The sequence below is a fragment of the Colletotrichum siamense genome, assembly GCF_013390195.1.
Source record: "Colletotrichum siamense strain Cg363 chromosome Unknown KSG_Cg363_contig10, whole genome shotgun sequence".
Classification (NCBI taxonomy): Eukaryota; Fungi; Ascomycota; class Sordariomycetes; order Glomerellales; family Glomerellaceae; genus Colletotrichum; species Colletotrichum siamense.
The window spans coordinates 840,728-860,988 of NW_023501023.1; the positions used below are offsets into that span (position 1 = coordinate 840,728).

General features: G+C 49.9%; 6 protein-coding genes across 6 annotated transcripts; 1 reads left to right on the top strand and 5 right to left on the bottom strand.

Moving 5' to 3' along the window:
- Positions 1-845: 845 nt before the first annotated feature.
- On the bottom strand, positions 846-1,685 carry CGCS363_v014130 (uncharacterized protein; the record flags this gene model as incomplete). Its single annotated transcript, XM_036645979.1, has 1 exon — positions 846-1,685. The coding sequence occupies one exon, from the start codon at positions 1,683-1,685 to the stop codon at positions 846-848; it is 840 nt and encodes a 279-aa protein (XP_036488692.1).
- Positions 1,686-2,719: 1,034 nt separating this feature from the next.
- Positions 2,720-3,613, bottom strand: pyrG (Orotidine 5'-phosphate decarboxylase; the record flags this gene model as incomplete). Its single annotated transcript, XM_036645980.1, has 2 exons — positions 2,720-3,375; positions 3,436-3,613. The coding sequence occupies 2 exons, from the start codon at positions 3,611-3,613 to the stop codon at positions 2,720-2,722; spliced, it is 834 nt and encodes a 277-aa protein (XP_036488691.1).
- A 6,251-nt stretch (positions 3,614-9,864) lies between these two features.
- On the bottom strand, positions 9,865-10,535 carry CGCS363_v014132 (uncharacterized protein; the record flags this gene model as incomplete). Its single annotated transcript, XM_036645981.1, has 3 exons — positions 9,865-9,895; positions 9,985-10,038; positions 10,093-10,535. The coding sequence occupies 3 exons, from the start codon at positions 10,533-10,535 to the stop codon at positions 9,865-9,867; spliced, it is 528 nt and encodes a 175-aa protein (XP_036488690.1).
- A 2,468-nt stretch (positions 10,536-13,003) lies between these two features.
- On the top strand, positions 13,004-14,835 carry CGCS363_v014133 (uncharacterized protein; the record flags this gene model as incomplete). Its single annotated transcript, XM_036645982.1, has 4 exons — positions 13,004-13,314; positions 13,370-13,549; positions 13,606-13,762; positions 13,843-14,835. 4 exons carry the CDS (start codon positions 13,004-13,006, stop codon positions 14,833-14,835), a joined length of 1,641 nt encoding a protein of 546 aa, XP_036488689.1.
- A 484-nt stretch (positions 14,836-15,319) lies between these two features.
- lxr3-0 (L-xylulose reductase) lies at positions 15,320-16,420 on the bottom strand (the record flags this gene model as incomplete). Its single annotated transcript, XM_036645983.1, has 2 exons — positions 15,320-16,017; positions 16,075-16,420. 2 exons carry the CDS (start codon positions 16,418-16,420, stop codon positions 15,320-15,322), a joined length of 1,044 nt encoding a protein of 347 aa, XP_036488694.1.
- A 1,347-nt stretch (positions 16,421-17,767) lies between these two features.
- Positions 17,768-19,975, bottom strand: CGCS363_v014135 (Lactose permease; the record flags this gene model as incomplete). Its single annotated transcript, XM_036645984.1, has 9 exons — positions 17,768-18,128; positions 18,181-18,210; positions 18,275-18,383; positions 18,544-18,621; positions 18,726-18,821; positions 18,871-19,221; positions 19,293-19,322; positions 19,385-19,708; positions 19,771-19,975. 9 exons carry the CDS (start codon positions 19,973-19,975, stop codon positions 17,768-17,770), a joined length of 1,584 nt encoding a protein of 527 aa, XP_036488693.1.
- Between the last annotated feature and the right edge of the window lie 286 nt (positions 19,976-20,261).

A 20,261-nucleotide genomic window follows, 5' to 3' on the forward strand; every position in this document is an offset into this window, starting at 1 on the left:
GATTAACATAATCATCATCATCCAATCCATCATCCATCATCCATCACCACCCATCATCATCATCCACCATGCTGGGACCTCACGAGACACAGGCTCGGCAGATGACGGGGCCTGGAGTCCTTTTGCTCAACAGGTCGCTGCAAAGACGCCCCAGCTCCATCCTTCCATTCACTCAGGCCGAGATATCTCGACCACTGTTTTTTATTCCCGGTTGTTTTTTGTTGTTGGGCGCTCCTTAATGTGGTTTCCGCAAGCCGTTGCGAGGTGTTCCAGCCACTGTTTGGTTTTTGTTTTTGTTTTTGTTTTTGTTTGTTCGGTTGTTGGGTGTTGGTTAATGTGATGTCTGTCCGTAGTCCGCTGCGAAGATGTCCAAGCCACTGGTTTTGTTGTTTTGTTGTTTTGGTTTTTATGTTGGTTGTTAGGTGCCCTTCAATGTGGTATTTGCAGGCCACTGTGAAGATGTTCCAGGCACTGGTTGCTCCTCTGGTTGATGTGTTGTTGTTGGGTGCCTTCCAATGTATTATGCGTAGTTCCAGCCACTCGGTGTTCTTGTTTTTTTTTTTTTTTTTTAGTTGCTGAAGGGGCTTGTCACCATGATGGTCAACCCTAATGACTGATGACTGAGATAGTCTTGTATGGCCATCGCTCCTTAGGTTGGCAGGGCTGGCGGTACGCACCAGACGCGGTTGTCGTGTTTTATTTGTTGTTGTTTTTTGGTGGGTGGGTTGACCTTGTTGCTTGACATGAGGCGGACGCAGTGCTAGGGGGCGGCGGCACATAGAAAGGGGGGCGGACGCCGATTGAGATAGAGGCAGACAGACGTGATAGTGCCGGCGGAAGAGGCGCTAGTAGTCGCGGAAGTAGGAAAGAGAGGAGTTGCGGCCCATGTTCTCCTCTTCTTCCGCAGTGAAGCCCCAACCCTCTTCTATGCGGTTGGCAATGGAGTCGGCCACGGAATTGAGGAAGCCAAAGTCATGGGACCACCTGGCCTCGCGCATCAAGTCCTCGACTTGGTACTTGTCTTCGACCTCTAAGTCGATTGGTTCGCTGAGCAGCCATCCGGTTCGGTTGCGTTCATGGCAGTGGATGCGCTTCTCCACGAGACGGAGAAGGAACATGAGGACTTTTTCGTCGCGCTCCTTGAAAGGGTAGCTGAGCGCGCGGACCCCGATGTCGAAAGCGTCGTTGAGGGCGTCGTCGGCGGGTAGCTTGCGGTCTGGGCCGTTGACGAGGTTGATGTGGCCGAACCGCTCGATCCAGAGATCGAAGTTGGAGGTGCGGGTGGCGAGCTCATCCGGGGTGAGGGCTTGGAGGATCCTGGCCTCGGGATCGGAAACGGGCCTCTTCGGGGTCACCTTTTCCTTGGGATCCTCGTATATTTTGAGGTCCTCGTAGCAGCTCTCCGGCGCGAGAAGGCGGGAGCGCTTGTGCCTGGGAATGGGCTCGCGCTTGGTTAGGAGGTAGTCGAGGTTGTCGGGGTTGTAATGTAAATCCAGCTTTTCGAGCCACAAAGAAGAGGGTGAATGGCGGGATCGAACGTTCTTCTTCACACGGTACTCATCACTGCGCTTAGAAGGCAGGCCGCGCAGTTCTCTAACACGCTTACTGACACCAAGAGCCATAACGGCTTTATTAGTCTTCCGAGCAAGGGGGCCGGCGTTAGCGGACCAGGCAAGAGAGCTCATTATGAAGTAGGTGGGTGGGAGATAGAGTAATACGTGAAGTGAGAAGTAAAGGTAGCGTGTGAAGTGATAAGTGAAAGTAGTGTGTGAAGTAAAAAGTGAAGAAGTTCGATGTTGAAAAGCGAAAGATTTGTAGTATGCCTCGAGAGGATGAAGAAGGAAGGGAAAGAAGGACAGCAGCAGGCCAGAGGGAATTTCAGCTTAAGTATCATTCCTGCTCAATGGATTTGTCACCATCCATCCATCTACGATCTTTCCTGCCATTAGGGTCAAGAATTCATGAGCTCTTCAAAGTTTTCAACTATCGTGGCATGTATGAAAGGTGACAGTAGAGACTACAAAGTTGACATACATGGATGGAGGTGGCGTAGTAACCTTCAATGGTGGATGGCAGAGGTAACGGAGAAGTATGGGCAGCGAAACCCCAAGACGAGAGACAACATACACGAGCAAGAAAACACCGAGGAATGCCAGAGACAGCATCGAGGGACTGTAGACTGTAGCAGACATGACAGCGAGGAACGAGAGATATAATAAGAACAGCAGCGAGAGACGCAGCAGCTCAAGGACAACAGAGAAGACAGCCTGGAGCCAGGAACAAATGGGTAGGGTTGACTGCAAGAGATCACAGTGGAGATAGCGAGGTACAACGGTGGTTGCGGGGACGGACTGCAGAGACAAATTTGAGCGACCACAGAAACAACTGGAATGTGATTAAGAATGAAAAGCACCTTGGCGACAGGAATGACCAAGTCCTTTACCCAATTAACTAAATTCTCTCCATACTACCGAGCCTGATTGGGAAAGTTGAGTTCAACTATGTCCGCTCAGGAACCTGCACCTCAGACCTTGACAACTGCCGTAAAAGTCTCTTCCAATTACTCAAGCTCCAGGTAAACTCAAGAGACTCACAACTTCAGGTCTGTCGCAACCTCTGGATCAGTGGCAACATACAACAAGCTCCATCTAACAAAGCAAAGCGAAACGCAAAACGACTCTTGACTCATATTGCTCTCCAGTAAGTCGCAAAAATTTCTTCATCTTTGTCCAGTACGGTCCAGGTACGCTTCCCAACCTTCCCTTCGGTACCGAATAGCCTCAGCAACCGGAGAGGTTGCACCAAGAATACCTCTTCCAGCAATGATGAAGTCCGAGCCGCCAAGGACCGCAGACCTTGGCGTCTGGTACTGCTGACCAAGCTCATCCCCTTCCGCGGACCTGTTCACCCCTGTCGTGAAGGTCACAAAGTCCGCACCCTCTTTAACCATTGTCAACGCCTTGGTGGCCACGAAGCCAATAACAGACTCGGGATACCTCCCGGCCAGCTCTACGCACTTCTCTGTGTACTCGCCACCAGCCAAGCTACCTTGAGAGGTCATCTCCGCTAGAAGCAGCAGCGCTCTTTGCCCTTGAAACGGAAAGGTCGGGTGCTTGATGGTCTGGTCGAGCGCATCCACAATGCCCTCCCCCCCGAGGATGGACAGGTTGACAATATCCGCCCATTCGGAGATGCGTAGCGCGCCGCCATGGTACTGCCCGATGACGGTGTGCCCAATGTCAACAAACTTTCGGTCCTCGAAGATGAGGAAGTTATGTGTTCGCGCGATGGCTCTGAGCCCGTTGATCGTGAGGTCGGAGAAGTCTGATATCATGTCGATGTGTGTCTTGAAGACAGCGATGTACGGTCCTATGTCTGAAATATTTTATCTTAGCAGGGCGGCTCAGGGGTCAATAGCACGTATGGGCAGCCTACCGTAGGCACATTTCAACATTTCTGCGGTGGTTCTAAAGTCGGCGGAAATGATCAGATTTGACTTCTTGGTTTCGGCGATCTCGAACAACCGTTTGGCGACTGGGTGTGGATGTGTTTGTGCCCGCGCATGGTAGGCCGCTTTCGGATTGCACCCGTTGCCCTCGGTCTCGGTCTTCATTTTGTCGCTGCCCACCCCATGAAGGTGGTGATGCTAAGTGATGGATGCGGGCATTGTAGAATTTTCATGGAAGGGTGCGAAGGTGACTATCCAGGTTCATCATCCGCCACCAAAACTTTGTCAGCCAAATAGGTCCATGCACCTTTGCCGATGCATGTTCGAGGCGAACACACTTTGTCCCAAGTCGCGATGCCGTTAATGAAGTTTCATCCCGAAGCACGGCTAGATATGTATCTGAAAGGTGTTAAGATGTTGTATGTTGACCTACATACGCCATACATTGTGGACAGATGAAAGAACATCACTGGCATCACACGGTTCTGTTACGGAGCTGCGAGGAGGTGATGATAGCAGCAGATAGATACTCTCAGGCTACAGTACAGAACACATGCGCTTTAGTGCCACGACGACGGAAAGCAGGCATGGCTCCCGGTCTCTGTATAATCGAGACACATTCACTGACATCCTTTTCTGGCCTATGGCCCGTGTAAGCACTGCAAATACTCGAATTAAACGGCTATGACAGTCATACATAGCAACTCTAGCAAACATGCAATTGCAACGACGTTGTTGAAGCAAACTATAGGACAGGTCTGGAACGAACGTCAAGGCTTCATAATTACGGGCCTATTTCCAATCCGGTCTGGAGAAATGCGTGACTGCTGTTAACCTGCGAGAGTGGAGTGCTAGGGACCATCAATGTAACTATTATATGTGGTCATTAGACTGGTGCAGTAAACCAGCCCCAACATGACACTGCTGAGACGCTCCAGTTCTAGTAGAATTAGATAGACGGTTTGCCTCGACAGCATTGTCCCTCAGCTCATTCACGCAGAGAGTAATCGAACGACCGGGAGACACTCTTGGTGATCATTGGGGTATGACTGGCAGGTTCCGGTGTCGACTTCTGCCAATGGTGCTTGCGACGCTGTTGTTTCTGGGCCTCATATACGGTGGCCTAACAACGGCAACGACCTTGCGATGGGTAGAAGCTGACTCTGGGGGGAAGTGCCGGGATTCAATTAACCATCGGAATGGAGACGTCTGAGTCTTCTCGATAATCATTGCCATCGTCGCTACTGATGTCATACTACACGTAGAATGTTCTGTCATTGCTATACCAGATAGAATCTATGCGACACTAACACCCCTCACTCAAAGAGTCTATTTACCCCCCAAGTCAATGACTGCAAACAAAACCGCAGTTCACTAGCTGTACTGCAGTAGAGAGCGAATGCTCATCCCGCCTGGGCCCTAGATAGATGTAGAAGACCTATCCAACACACCTAACACCTGCAGACCTTACGCCCGGACCTTCAGCCTCGGTTGAACAACAGTCCTTCATTTGTTGTTGTGAAGCACTGCAAAGGTCGCCTGACATCTTGGCCCCTAGTTTAGCGCAGCATCTCTGCGCAGCCGGGGTGTTATCATCCCGTTTCCCCGGGGTCACAGAAAGACAGGTACAAGCACCCGTCACTAAGCTTGCAATTTGCAAGAGTAGGAGACCGACAACAGGGGCGTAGAACTTCATTTTGACGTTTGTAGGAGAATCTAGAAACACGTAAGTGATTGACACGGTCTAGGGTTACGTCACCGAACGCTTACATGAAGAATTGTTCTTTGGTGTGTTCAGGGAACCTTGGGGATTGGCGTAGGCAATTGACTGATGAGTGAGTGAGCTGAGTTGAGTAAGTGATTTCAAACGTGGGACATTCAAGCCTTACGACTTGCTTTTATAAAAGATGCTGGAAGTGAATATTTCTCTGAATACACTATTGAAGTATATACTATAGTCATAATAAGTACCGCCTATGATGGGAGATTTGTGATAAGCTGTCTTCTGCCTAAGTGAAACTGTCTCCTAACTTATCCCATCGGCTGCCGTAAAACTGGGTCATCATATTGGGAGGCCTTTCTGGCGTCAAGTGGAAGCCGGTGGGATAAGGAGAGTTGCAACCGGCGGCCCCGGCCTTGTTTGAGGTATTATTATCATTCTAGGCCAACCATGCGGCAAAGCAAAGCCCCCAAATCTTGCGAGTAAGACTGAATAATTGAAGGATCTGGAAGCCTTCAGCTTGAGAACCTTATTTTGAGTTCATCTGGGTTGAGCTCCTCAGGGCTGAGCTGATACAAATATCGGACGTCAGCTGAGGCGAGACGAAACCGAACAGGAGTATAAAGCAACCTGAAATGAAATGGTCTGCGACAGACTGTGGAAATCAACACCATATTAATTTCGCGCGCCGGCCCGTCATGGTGCACCTCTAAACTCATGTAGCTGAACCGATATCGACAGTTGAGAGGAGCGCGTCAAGACAGCTACACACTGGCTTACTATTTGTGACCACATGCATGTTTGACTCAACAATTTCACTCACGGGATTCGCAAGAGAGAAACTAGATGGCTAGATGGCTAGATGGCCTTGTCATTAGCGAAGAGAACTCTAATCGGCCGGTATTCACCGGCGATAGCAGTGGGGACGAACGATCCAACACTTTGATTCTGTGAGATAGTAGCCATCTGGAATCTTTTAGAAGTTGAATATGGTGGTGATGTTGAAGTATCATGTTTTTAATTGAAGCTGTCGTCGAAGCTGTGTTGGTGATACAAAATGCTGCATGCGGCCTGCGCTGCTGACGGTGTCGGTGGTCATGTGCTCATTTGAGCCCGTAGCAGGCTCATTGTACGCCGGGTTTGCATGTTGCCGTAGGTGATGTTTAAGTTGATGCGGTGAGAGATGTTAATGATGATGCCGATTTCGCAACAGCTAATGACGAGGTGGTCGCCGCTGTTGATGCCCGCTCAGTCTCACCAGAAGTATTCGTTGTTCGGCCTGGTTAAGTACGCAACACACAAGCCACAGCAGGCGGGGTTCCCAAATCTTCGAATAGAGACCAAACCTTGTAGCAGACCCCAGTGAGAAGGTCGACGCGAGACAGTACTGCGAGAGAGGCGGTAGCGGACGGGCATTGGGCCAGAGGTGTGGCTTCCCCAAATGTTGCCGCCTCGAGTGGTCGTCGCAGGAAGACTCGCTTGCGCGTTCAGGGTGAATTCTGTCGCTCTTGTCGTGGTTGGGGTCGTGGCAGAGTTTGTAGCTCTGGTCTGCAGGTACAAGATTGTCATAATTTGTGTTTTGAGTGATGCCACCGTAGTCAAACTGCCTTAAAACTTGCCGCTGGCATTAAAACCCTGCATACCAACCCCTTGAGACTTCAAGACCGCTGAAACGCTGTGGTACTTTCACAACAGATATAAGTAAATACTCACACCAATTGGAACGAGAGCGTCAGCTCTTGTGGACGAAAAGGACACATTTGCGATAGGTCCGGACGGCCTTTCTATATGGATTCGTATCCGCTTGTTGGTACTTAATATGAAGTGCTAGAAGTTTACCAGTGCAGCCACCAAACTACCTATCGTGAGAATTTTGGCTCAAGCCAAGCATTTGCTTGGCTCATCCTACTCTGTAGACCCATCCGTCATACTCAGCTCTCCGTAACATCTTCTGTCATCTCATCCTCTGAGAGAACCACACAAGAAAATTCCTCGTCTGATTCAATCTCGTGTACTCTCTCCAGACAAACCCCGAGATCTAAAAGAGCCTGTCTACTCTTTCTCGACATCATAGGCCTTTTCCGCTCGAACTTGTCCATTCGATCGTCCCAGAAATACCAAAACTCTTCAAAATCTTCGAAATCTTCAAGGACAGCCCCGAACTCCGTCATTAATTGTTCCAAATCCTTCGCCAAATATCTATCCTCCCCTGCATCGCCATCGTAGAAACCCTCTCCTCGTATCTCGGCGACTTCGGAAGGTTCCATCACTGAAACAAGGCTAAATCGCCTTGCCGCGCCCCATCGAAGGTCCAGGCCATCCCATCTCGTGTCGTGATTACTATGTCTGCAACATGTGTGCCGCATACCAAGTCGTTCGAAGGTAAATACTCGAACAACACTTGCCAGAACATCTTGATCTTCTCCACAAAGGATATATGAAAGCTTTTCTCCATTGGAATCAGAAAACCAGTCAAAGTGCTCATCTTTGTCGTCCCATATACTCAACCATCCTTTTGCGAGTGAAGATGCAGGAGTGCAACCGTTCGGTGCACAGTAGCACTGACAGGGATCATTTGGTGCATTAGAATAGATCCTGTCGGGGAGTAGAGGAAGCTGCGGGGAAAAGAGGTACTGTTCTCGTTCTGAGGTCCACTTTCCGAGAAGATATGCTAAACGGTGGATGAGCTTAAAGTCCTTCCCTTCCGGTCTCAGACCTTGGCTACCGCCCATCGACTTCACGTGGGGAATTGGGGCATAGAAGTTGGCTTGATGTTGGTCAAACCAGGCGATGAGTCTCAACGTGTCTTCCAAATCCCAGCAATAGATCATCATCAAGGGGGTGTACCCGTTTTCCATATAATCAATCTCATGGAACCCGGACTGAAAGAGTGCTTCTGCTAAGGTGTCGGTCATCACCAGCGAATGATAGATTGATCCCGGCTGCACCAGCTTCCATTCTCTCGGGACCCAAACGCCTTGATTCGTTAAAGATGTGATCACGTCATAAGCTTCTCCTTGTAATATCGCTTTTTGATCCAGCTGAAAATATTCCACATCTTCGCCGGGAAGCTGTTGCAACGCATAATCTCGCATAGATTTGCGTCGCTTTGCGAGCTCCTTGGCTAGTATCTCGCAGACTCTGGTGCTTTGACAGTTGAGAGGGATCTCAGCCTGATGTGTAAAGAAATTCGAAGTTTCTTCTAAATCGATGCTTGCGCGTTTTTCCAGTAATATCTCGACGGATTCGGCTTGTTGCCAGGCAATAGCGCATTGGATTGGGGTAAGTCCGGCTTTGTCCTCCTCGTCAATGATGTCATGACATGCTTTTTCTGCCAGCTCAAAAAGTATTCTTAAACCGTTTGGCCAGTAGACGGCAACGTGTAGTGGGGTTTGGTTGTGGTGGCCTCTCTCGAAAATAGAGTCTGACGATACGCTCATGATATGCCGAACAGATGGCTCTGACTTTCGGAACAGTGCGCAACATAGCTCCCCATAATCAAAGGCTTTTCGATCGAGATCGTTATTTTCGATGAACCGTCAAGAAAGCAGCCCGGAACACATACCTTCAAGTGAATTGGAAAGACCTCCGTAAATTGTTGAGAATACAAGCATACTACTGCGGAACGGAGGCTCATAGCTATATTCGTTTGGGTTCTCCGAATAATAGGCATCCAGACTTATCAAACCCTTCGCTACATATGAAAGAGTGTTACTAGAGTTCGGGTATCCAGGGTGGTGGTTGTCCTCCGTCCAATGGACGTTGCCGCAATTTAGCAACCATCGTAATGGTGTACTGGGGCTACATTAGTACTCTCGGTGGAATCATGATATTGGCCGCAACTAACCCGAACTCTCCAGTCCCATTTACTGGCACGCCCATATTGACCAAAGCTTCAAGGAATTGGAAATAAACATGGACCATGGGTTCGGACCACTTGCCGCGAAGGCGAGAACAGGCTATCTAGTACGTGGTTCGTGATTAGGAGGTTGCAAAATTCGAGGATTGATCTCAAATGAGACGGCCATATTGACTTACTTGCAGAATGTTCATGTCATTCGACAAGGTGTCCGTTGGCCACGCCTTTTGTTGCCGAAATAGCTCTTTCAAATCTGTTAGAATAGGCAACAACCTGCTCTCTAATTGTTTTTCGTTTTCGATCCATTTGAAGCTTCTTTTAGACAGTCTGTCTATGAGGAGAAAAGCAGGGCTACTCTTCAGGACTATCGCTCGAGCTGTGAAGTTGTACTCGATTCTGTAACAAGCGATGGAGGCAAAGCAGCTGAAAAATGTCTCCAGAACAGACTTCCCTGCCGCAACACCTCGGCTTCTTGTATCGAGGAAGGAGACAGGACATCCATCCCTGTGCTTGTTTATATTGGATCGCCGTGAAGCTGAGAGATGACGCATACTGATGGGCTTGCAAGTACATCGAAAACCTTGGAACCGCGGAAATCGTGCACCGCGATAATGCATTTGTTCAGGTTGTGATGAAGCAGCCATCATGACCACTCTTGGGTCATGTTTCTCCAGCGACCTTTCACTCTCAGTCGGAGTTGCAACGAGTCGAGTCATATCTTGCGTAGTAGTGGCAATATGTCCAAGACTTGAAGCCGTAGAGACACGATTGCCGTCTTGAGACAATGCTTGCTGTCTGAAATTGATTGATTCGAGAAAATCTGGTCTCTCGGCAGCTTCAGAACACGACGGTGACGACGGTTCCACGACTTTTAAAGCTTCAGTCAATTGGAACAGCAGGACCTGGGGCAGTTGATCGATGGCCTGTTTTATCTGCGCCAAAGGTTGGACAGCAGACAGAACTTCAGCATTTCCAGAGGTGATATTATTGCGGAGCTCAACAGTGCCATCGCTGTGTGCGTTTTAGTCAGGTCGTGAAACGCCATCATAACTTGGGAAGACTTACTAGTTTAGAAGCTGAAGTCTTAGTGAAATGTCGACCCGAAATTTCTCCATCTCAGCTTCGAGGTCTTCGAACCTTTTCTTCTGGAGCGGGTAGTGAAAGTGAGCCAGGGCAGCCTCCCAGCGCTTTCGGATTCCTTTGGGCTTAGGTCCTGGGTCTCGAGAGAACTTTGTCTTTAAAGCCCCAAAGTCCTGTATGCAAATATTACAAGCCTGGTAACATTCCTGCAGAGACCTGGAAAGCGCTGGATCGACCTCATTTTGCCCATCGAATCGACTCCTGAGCATTTCAACGAACGCCCGCAGTCTATCTGCATGCTGAATGTGAAGAGTAATATCTTCGTCCATCGACTTGAAGTCATCGTAGTAAGTCTTGAGGCTTTTGCCAAGTTCGATTCCTAGGGAGATGAGTCCGGCGACGCCGGTGGCTGCCGAGAACGGATCCATTTCCGATCATCGGCGTCGCCCCTAATTTGCATTCCTGGAACGTATTGAAGTTGGTACCAGGTCTATTTGAGCGTGAACGGAAAAGCTGACGCTAGGGAAAACACCCCCAACGTACTGAGATGATAAGATTCCCCTGGCTGGGCGGGGAAAAGCTCACGAGCATACATAAGGTGCAAAAAAGAGAAGGAAACGGACGAAGTCAAACAAACTCATTTGAGGGGTAAATATCAGGCTATGCCTTCCACGTGGGTTCAATTCATTGGTTCCGGTCCGCAAGCAGCCCACAGGCGGTCGATGTGCTGTAAGCGCCAAGTCTACTGGTTGCCTTGCCTGAATACCGAATGGCAGTCGTGGCCAATCAGTTCTTGTAAACTGCAGACATCTGCGTACTGCGTTTATAGCAGTGGCTCGCCTTTCGCTGGCGTACCATCCGTGACTGCTTTGTGTATTTGCTGGGAGATTGGCGCGCGAATCATCGCGCGGCTCGACCAAGTGGTCACGGGAAACACAAAATGAGACCACACACTCATCCAAAAAAGCAAGGGTCGTCGACTTGTTACGTCTTGTCAAGATAAAAAGCTAAGTGAGCACCAAAGGTTTGGCCCTATTACGGATTGGAAAGTGTCTTTGCATAGACATTATTTGCAAGCCCTTTTACGGACGGTACATTGGTCCTAGTGCTCCGATCGCTTTTCCCGTTTCTAAGTCTTCCAAAATGTGGTAACCCCTTCGAAATACCAACCTCCGACGTGACGTTAGATGTCAGCTATGCCCGAGGTCAAGCGTGCCGTAGCCCGTATCCTGGATGCTCGTTAAGGTGCATGATCAGGACGTTCGGAAGCCACACTCATCCCAAGTCCGGATATTTCAATTCTGCCACTTAAACTCTTTGTCACAGTCTCGACCAGTAGCGGAGGCTTAGCTACTGCTATTTTTGTGCATAGTTGACATTCGACTGGCGTGTATGGTGCCTCAAGCTCCTTAAATACAGTGTCAGGAACCAGCAAAGCCTCAGCTGGAATCGGAGATCAGCCCATTAGCATTTGCAACTGCAGGTTTCTGTCGCTGTAACTTTCCATATTGGCCCTGATTTGTGGTCATGCGCTTTCATGAGTTTTGGGGATTTAGTGTTGTAAATGTGGTGCAAATGCGAACAACTCTTGCTCCACCCGGACGCAATGTTGCCGGTAGTCAGCGTGGATGATAGATGCGATGCTCAATTCCTCTAGTATACGGTATCCGAACTTGAATTAATTTATTAAACATGCATCGTTCTAAATTCAAGCCGTGATATAAGCCAGAAAACCCTCGATCAACACAGCACACCGCCTGGATGGGAGGCCGCCGCTGCATGCAAAGCAGCTAGCCACACCTCTAGATCAGCAGGCGTCTTTTGCGCATGAGCCGCTCATTTGAGAACCCTGGAATACTTCTGAGACAAAAGAACTTCGTATTGAGAACCAGTGGCATCGAGCTGGGCCTTGTGTGTATGGCCCGGACAGGTTCCGCTGCAAGCTCGCGGCGCAGCAGCCACTCATGTGGCTCTGTCATTCGGAGTCGCTACTACAAAAGGAACAACACCTCCTGAATGTTTCGAAATCCAAACTTTGAGGACCATAGGCTTGCAAAAAAAGATATCGACGTGACAAACCTCGCCCATGCCACCGACCTAGTTGATACCCCTGCATCCCCCTGCATGTCAATGATGGGCAACAAGGCTGAATTGAATTCTGTGCATCATAATGCCTAGGCGTTTTCTTGGGACGAGGTCCTATCAAATCCGAAGATGCGGGCAGCCTGAGACGAACGGAATTTGTGACGTAGCATAGGTATCAAGGTAAACAGTCTTCACACAAACAGTTACCCTACAACTGAAGAGCGGCCGGGTACTGATCAAAAGCCTTTTCATTGAAAACGACTCATGGTCTACGGGAAAGTCACTATCTTAGCTGCAGCTTACCTAACAATGACATGTTCTTCGGCCAAATATCGAAATTGTACTTTGTCGGAAAGGCGAATTGATCGATATAGTATCCCTCAACATACCAGGCTGACTTGAGAGCTGCAGTTGCAGGGGAGGAAGCAGCTCGAACCTGCACATTTCCTTGGCCTGCAACCACTCGAAACGACCCGCCCATGCCAGGCTGCCATGGCTGTGCTGCAGCGATAGTCAAGTCGTTCGGCCGTCTATGACGGCCGCACCAACGTGCGTGAGCGATTCATTCATGCATTGCGGTATTTGACCAAATGGCCAGCCTCCCACAGTTTCTTAATGCGTTTTTATTGGGTGAGCCTTCGATCCGCGGAGGCCAGCCCACGAGCACGCTACGACCGTTGAAGAGGGGCCGCTCCAGGACCTTTAAAAGCAGAAGTTCATTGACTTTATCATCTGCCATATACTGGTGTATCCAGCCCCAGTTGCTTTCGTGCTTATCCCCGTATTTGATTCCAACCCGTACCTTCTCATCATGCCAACACTTACGAATCAAACCGCTATTCCTAGCGTTACTGCCCTACGGGCACAGCTCGGCTACGGCGATGCAAAGAAAGAGATGTTCACCAAATTTAGGAACGCCATGGCATCCTCTCGAGACGTCTTCGTGAGTGATGGAGGACTTAATGGTAAAGATCTCATTGACTGGAAATCTCGTGACCAACAGAACGCGCTGTCGAAGATGGTTCAATCCTTCCTAGACCGTGACGGGAATCCACAAAGGTTTTGGCCAGATGATGGTGCACTTGATACCACAAAGCTCAGATTTTCAACGGATCAGAATAGGTGAGTGCAACGAGACCCCTCGGGAGAGAGGAACTTCATTTTAACCCGTTTTCAGAATCAAGGACATTTTGCGACAACTCTTTTGGCGACTCAATCTTCAAGACCATCGCAACAACAAAAGTCGGAACCCACTGAGTAAAGGAAATGACGTAGGCAAGGGACTTGAATCCGGGCTCCATCGTAGTGACCCCATAGACGTGGAGAGCCACGAGGGTGAAAAACCGCCCGGTCTGAGGTAGGCGATGAATGATGAAGTCTTGCTGTTGTATGAAGCTTACATAGGGCCAATAGATCGGCCAGAGAGCGAAGTCACACCTTGAGAGCGGATCCAGTTGACGAGGGCCCGAATGAGTCAGAACTTGCCGATGATGCCTCTAGTCATTCGGTCATCTCAAGAGATACGTATCTGGTACCACAGAACCCTGATCTCAGTGCTCAGGCTCCAGTTGTAAGTCCATAATTGTAACCTGTGAATGATGTATTCAGACTACGGGAGCACCTGACGGCTGATCATGAAACAACACAAAGCAGCTTGCGCCATTTGCAGAGATGACACCGTCGACAAAAAGAGCAAGAGAAGTTGACTCGTCGTCCGCGCGCTCTGAATCGTCTGCAAAACGAGGTCGCACATCATCGACACAGGTTGCCAATCGCTCATCGACTAGACAACGAAAGCCGCGAAGAGAGCCGGAGTGGGCTACACCGGAGCAGTACTGGGCCGCCGGAGAGTCTCCAGAGTGTCCATCAAGCCTGGAGTCTACTGGAAATAACCCGGGTGTTTCAGATGGTGCTACTGTTGCAACAGCCACGTCTTCGGTTCGGCCAACTGTTGAGTATGCACCGCAAGAGGACCCCGTCAACGATTTCATCGATGAGTGGACCATGCAACAGAACGCCGACACAGAGGTCATCCTGACGACCACACATGTTCCCAAGAATCTCGCAATGTCTCCCAATACGACTAGGAAAGGAGAGGCGGCTGAGAAACCGAACATGGCATCAGAGTTCTTAAGCGTGCATCCTTCTACTAGGACTCTTATGTCCGAACCCGTTGTCCCTGAAGAAACAGCCGCCAAAGCCGGCCCTCAACACAGCGACAATGTTGAATTGAACAACGTCGACCCGAAAACTGTTGTTGCGCAGCCCAAATTTACCTACACAATTATGACACACTATCCGAAATACAGAGAGCGACACTGGAAGCCAAAAAGAGGTTTCGGGCAAAAGACGCTTTCTGAACTACTGACTGAGTTTCCAGCATGGGTACAGGTGTCTGACGTGGAGTCACTGCAATTCCTCATGGAGACCTCAAATACAGAGGTAGAGAATGTCATAGAACTAGGACAAGAGAAGCAGTTCGAGGAGATGAAGGCGAAGTTTGAAAAGGCCATTCGTATGGAAATCGCCAGGGCAGCGAACAGCGGCCAAGTACCAGTGAAAATCAGCATAGACGTGCGGACCGGGAGAGACCCACAAGAGGAGGAGATGGACATTGAAAACATCAGGTTCTCATGGTTCTGATCGCAGGCTTGGGGACTCATTATCCTTTTTGAACCCGTAGGTACGGATGCTGATGAATACATGGGCAGCAAGGTTCACTTCAGGTTGAAAGATCTAGCGACGTAATTTGGAATATGCTGGCCTTCCGCGTGAAGACTTTACGGGTTAGGATTATGTAGGATCTTGTTTTCTGATCGCAAAGTCAAACATTTCATTTGAGTCACTTCCAGTTTACTGCCCAGATTACTATTTAGGACGAACGTACATCAATATCAACACGGCCGTCGTCGACAGCGATGCTGCACGGGAGTGGACGATTCGTCAATGGCCGAAATTCTGGGAATCAAATCTCTGGCTCTTTATCCCAGGGCCGAGAGTCTGAAATTGAGACTGTGTGCTTCTTGTACCTGCCAGAGAGATCGTCTGAATTGTAGTTCACGGGCTCCAAGATATCTTACAATACTTTTCAGTCTGCGGTTCTGAATACAGAAAGTGTAATAAACTATCACCACGCAGTATGACCACCATCGATAACAAGCTGGCTTCCCGTCATGAAAGTGCTAGCATTGCTCATCAGGAATAGACCAGCACCCTTGAACTCAGTCGTTTCGGCGAGTCGACCGAACATGTTGTGGCCCTCCCACTCCTCCTTCAAACCCGGAACTTCTCTGAAGTTCTGCTCAACCATCGGCGTCAAGATGTGGCCGGGTGAAATACAATTGACTCGGATGCCTCCAGAGCCATCTTTCCTCATCGGACTCCATTCCATTGCCAGATTTCGTGCAAGCTGTATTACTGCGGCCTTCGAAGAGTTATATGCAGGCGAAAGCATGCCGATATTTGCGACGAGTCCCGACATGCTTGCGATCAGGCAGATGCTGCCGTGGTTCTTGTACTTGAACATGTTCCGGGCCGCGGACTGCGCAGTCATGAAGACGCCGGTGTAATTAACCGCAAGCATCTTTTCGATCTGGGGAACTGTGTAATCCATGGCGCTCTCGATTTGCATGATTCCAGCAGCAGCTATTACGCCATCCAGTCTCTGGTTCTTGTCGGCGATCTCGGTGATGACCTTGTCGAGGCCCTCGGTATCCACAACATCAGCTTGTCTGTAGTGCAGCGATCCGCCCCATTCCGGAACGACACGTTTCAATGCTTCTGCATAGTCTTCGTGGGGCCTTTCTTGCTGATCAAGACAGTAAACTGAGACATCGTCAGATACCCATTACTGCAAAGTCATGCTGACATCACTGGACCTACCCTTGCCGCCAGCTTCTACTAGCGCCTCTGCCAGGCTCAAGCCAAGACCCTGCGCCCCACCAGTCACGATAAACGTGCGGCCTTTCAGATCAAAGTCGGAAAAGCGGCCGCTGCCAAAGTTGGTACTCCGAGGCGGCTTGATCTCGGTTGCGGGATGGTCGGTTGGCTTGGGGTTCTTGGGCTTAGCGTGATTCCGGGATTGCGTGCTGTGAAACGGTCGGCGCGGATGCGGAGGTTGCGGTGCGGAGAACTTCCGGGTGATAGCTGTCGGTGCGACGAATGTCAGAGACGGCCCCGCATGGGCCGAGATGGCGGCGCCGCGAACGGCTCTTGCGATCAATGACATGCTGTTTTGCAATTATACGGGAATGAATAATAATATGTTCTCTTGTATCAGTCTGTAGTAAGGGCGAAATTGCTGAGGAGATTGTAGCGTAGCAAGCTGTATTTGACAAGGACAATATTAAGTACAGGCAAGGAGCAGCGTGAGCATCATGAGAGTGTGGTTGGGGGCATTTTAATAATGCACTGCTCTTTAAATTTGTGGAGAGACTTCACCGCCAAGGTAAAACAAAAAACAGGTATGCAGTTTGAAACAATTTAGTGCCGTCTGTTTGACTTCAAACTGCCCGAAAGCGAGCCGATATTCGAATTGACGTGCTTTTGTCGTCATCCCGAATCGCCGGAACCCAACAGTTGTGCGACAGGAACAACAGCTCCTGCCATGTTGTTGTGTGACGGACCAGCTATTGTTGGCAAACATCCCACGCGGTGCCACGCCGCGGTCATGTGGATGCTGTGCCAGGGGGCCGGAAGAAGTAAAGGAGCAGCAGCTCCGACGCGTTGGTTCGCCGCACGATAGGAAGGACGAGCACGGGGCCGAAGATCAGCTTGCGCAAGTTGGCAGGGCGTCGGAAATGCGGTTCAGCCACGATGGCAATCCCTGGAGATGACGCGGCCGATACTAGAGGCGAGGAAAGATGCAGATACCAAGCCACAGGTACCATACTACCCTCTGTCGATCATTGGAGTTGCCCTGAGAAAGTAACATGAGGGCCAGGAGCACGGCAAGGTCGCATGCATACTTCGTTTGACAGGCTGACTTGGTGGGATGGGAGGAAGATCGTTCAGTAATTTGCCTCTTTCGTACATGTAGGATTTACTCATAATAACGATTTGATGGAGAGCAAATCGGGTCCCTTTCCCAGGCAGCCCTTCCTGGTTGTTAATAGGCGACCCAACCCTCTGATTGTCTCACTTGAGCGACCGCGAGCTCCACCGTATCCCTGGTTCGCGTGTCTACTTGTGTGTACCCCTGAGCTATTACTGTTAGACTTTCGCAATCATCCGGGAGATGCACTTGTAATTACATTTTCCATACAAACTCATACAATTTTGAGCAAGGAAATCTCTGAGAATTACATGCCGGAGAGGCTTTCGCGCGGAGCTAACCTCCGTACGATGTGGGTCCACTCGGCCCGTCTCCGCGGTCCCCCGCAGGCCAATGGCAAATTCGAGACCAGAAGTGGACGTCACTCTGGATCACGCTTGGTCAACACGATAAGATTGCCGATCAATTTTGGTGTTTTTACGTGAGCTTCAATGAAAAGACCCAAAGAAAGTATCGTGACCATTCGATTACCGCATCACACATACTTCCGCTAAACCCCGGACTTCCGACCACTGATCACCGCTAGACCTTCGTGTCCCGCGCTTCCTCTCGGGAGCCACCACGCGTGCCCACATCTTCAAGCTCAACTTGGAGCACCTTCTGAGTGTTCTTCTGCACCTTATCCTGCACTTCCTTGCCCTCAAACATGAAGCTGAGCTCTTCGAGAGTTCGGCCGTATGTCTCAGGGAAGACAAAGTAGACGGTCGCGATCTCAACAAGGATCCAAACGCAGTATACACAGTAGTACTTCCAGCCTATGCTGTCTAGGGCAATGGGATTGACGTAGGTGTTGAAGAAGACGGCGAATCTGACAGTGAGTTGCTCAACGGCAATACCCTGAGACCGGACGGTATATGGGAAAATTTCGACCATGTAGGTATATCTGCTGATGGTTAGAGAAGTCTCCGCAGTCTTTTCGGAAGGGTTTGTCATACGTGAGAGCATTCCAGCCGATGTTATAGAATCTTAGAGTGAGCGTTAGTTGGCTGACACTTGAGCGAGATGTTTGGGTATGTCAGCTTGACTCACGGCGAGTAAAGGTAGATGAAGACCAGAACAGGGATCGCGGCTGCTTTAGATCCATCGATTGCGAACCTAGCAGAGGCGATAGTCCAGACGGTGTAAACGCATGCGGTACCTGTTCGAGCCCATTAGCACGATGATCAATGTCAATGCTCACCGGCCTTTGAAGAGGTTCTTTTCTTCAACATGATTCGTGACGGTCTCGTATGTATCAAGCTTCAACTACACCGTGGACTCTGCGGAGAATTGGGAGATTTTCAAGCATGGCTCCTTACCGATAGTACAAATGAGGAACATCCTTCTACGGGGGAAGCGTGGCGCAATAAGAGCGATCGGTGTGGCGTTTATCAAACCTGTATAGTCAGTATCAATCTTGCAAAAGGAGCAGACACAAACGCGTCATCAACGATGAAGTAATTCATGAATTTCATGCTCATATTAGGGAAGGGGAACATACCCCAGCAGGTGTTACTAAGGATGATCTTCTGGACAGTTCGGTTGTCGGTGATTCCGACAAGGTTAAGAATCTTCTTCATGTAGAAAGACAGGAGGCCTGCGTATTGTTAGTACAGATTCCAGATCTGCGATTATCTCGATCATACCGTTTCCACTCCACTGGGTGAAGAAGCCGACAATGCCTGCAATCATGAAACGTCTGCGCATGGCAGCATCTCTAAAGACATCGCCCCAAGCGAACTTGCTGGCAACCGCCTTCTCTTGTTGAATGGTGGACTGGATTTGGGCGTATTCAAGACGCACAAACTCATCGCCGTTTTCGCCCTCACTGTGGTACTTCTGCAGGATTGCAAATGCTTCATCGCCTCGGTCTTTTGAGATGAGCCATCGGGGCGACTCGGGGCAGAAGGGCATGAAGCAGATCTGGCACGCGCTTGGCACTAGCTGAAGAAGACTGGGGATTCTCCATGCCCAAGTACTGGTCATTTGAAACGTGCCTTTCAGGTTGCACATCAGTACTGGATCCTACTTCGCTCGGGTACCTCAAGAGTGAGTCAGAAGCACGTACCGTATGTCACGCCTGCGGCAATAATCGCTCCTGAAGAATGCCTTGTCAGTACACCCGGGCTTTGCTGACTTCTCGTCTCCTTAATCACTTACCCACGAACCAGGAAGCGTTGAATAGACTCGTCATGATGGATCGTTCCTTGGCATATGAGAGTTCTCCCAGCAGAGAGGACGCGTTGATGATCGCGAACGGGATGCCGAAACCAAGAACCCAACGTGAGGCCAAGAACATGTCCTGGTTTCGAGAGCCAGCCTGAAGACCCGCTCCCAAAACCATGATCCATGAACCAAGGAGGATTGTGCGACGACGGCCGAGGTAGTTACTCGCAATAGGGACGAAAGGAATAGCCATGAGAGCACCGAGGGAGTACATGGCGTTGAGAAGACCGAGTCGAGAAGAATTGGGGCGACCAAAGTCTGTATAGGAATGTCAGCTGCTTCATCACGGCTGATGGTCTTGAGGCAAGAGGACGGCCTACATTCAAACCATGATTCCACGGCTTGAAGACTGTTCATCATTGAAGAGTCAAATCCGGAGGTCCACTCCACGCCGAGACCGGTCGGGATGAGGATAAGGTACAAGAACCTCAGATTCGGCTTTTTGTACCATATCTTCTTGTCGTTCTGCGCGATCCGCGTCAACTGCGGATCGACGTGTTCTTCTTTCGCGCCGACGATGGCCATGATCTGTTGCCGGTAGGTTCAAAACAGGATGAGGGGCATGGAAAGAACCCGATGGTAGTTCGTTTGAAGGGAAACATCGAGGTTCAAATACCAACCACCGTGCAGGATCTTCAGTGACCCTGGTTATCCGCGCTGGATGTGAGTTCAAGGTTCCTCCGACCGAGCCAAACCCCACGAGCGTGGTCAGACATCAGACCATCAAATCACGGTCAAGAACCGATATTGGAGTCATCTTTGCAGTTCGCCCAGCCTAGCGGGGGAATACTACCGTGGCGTGCGGGGTTGC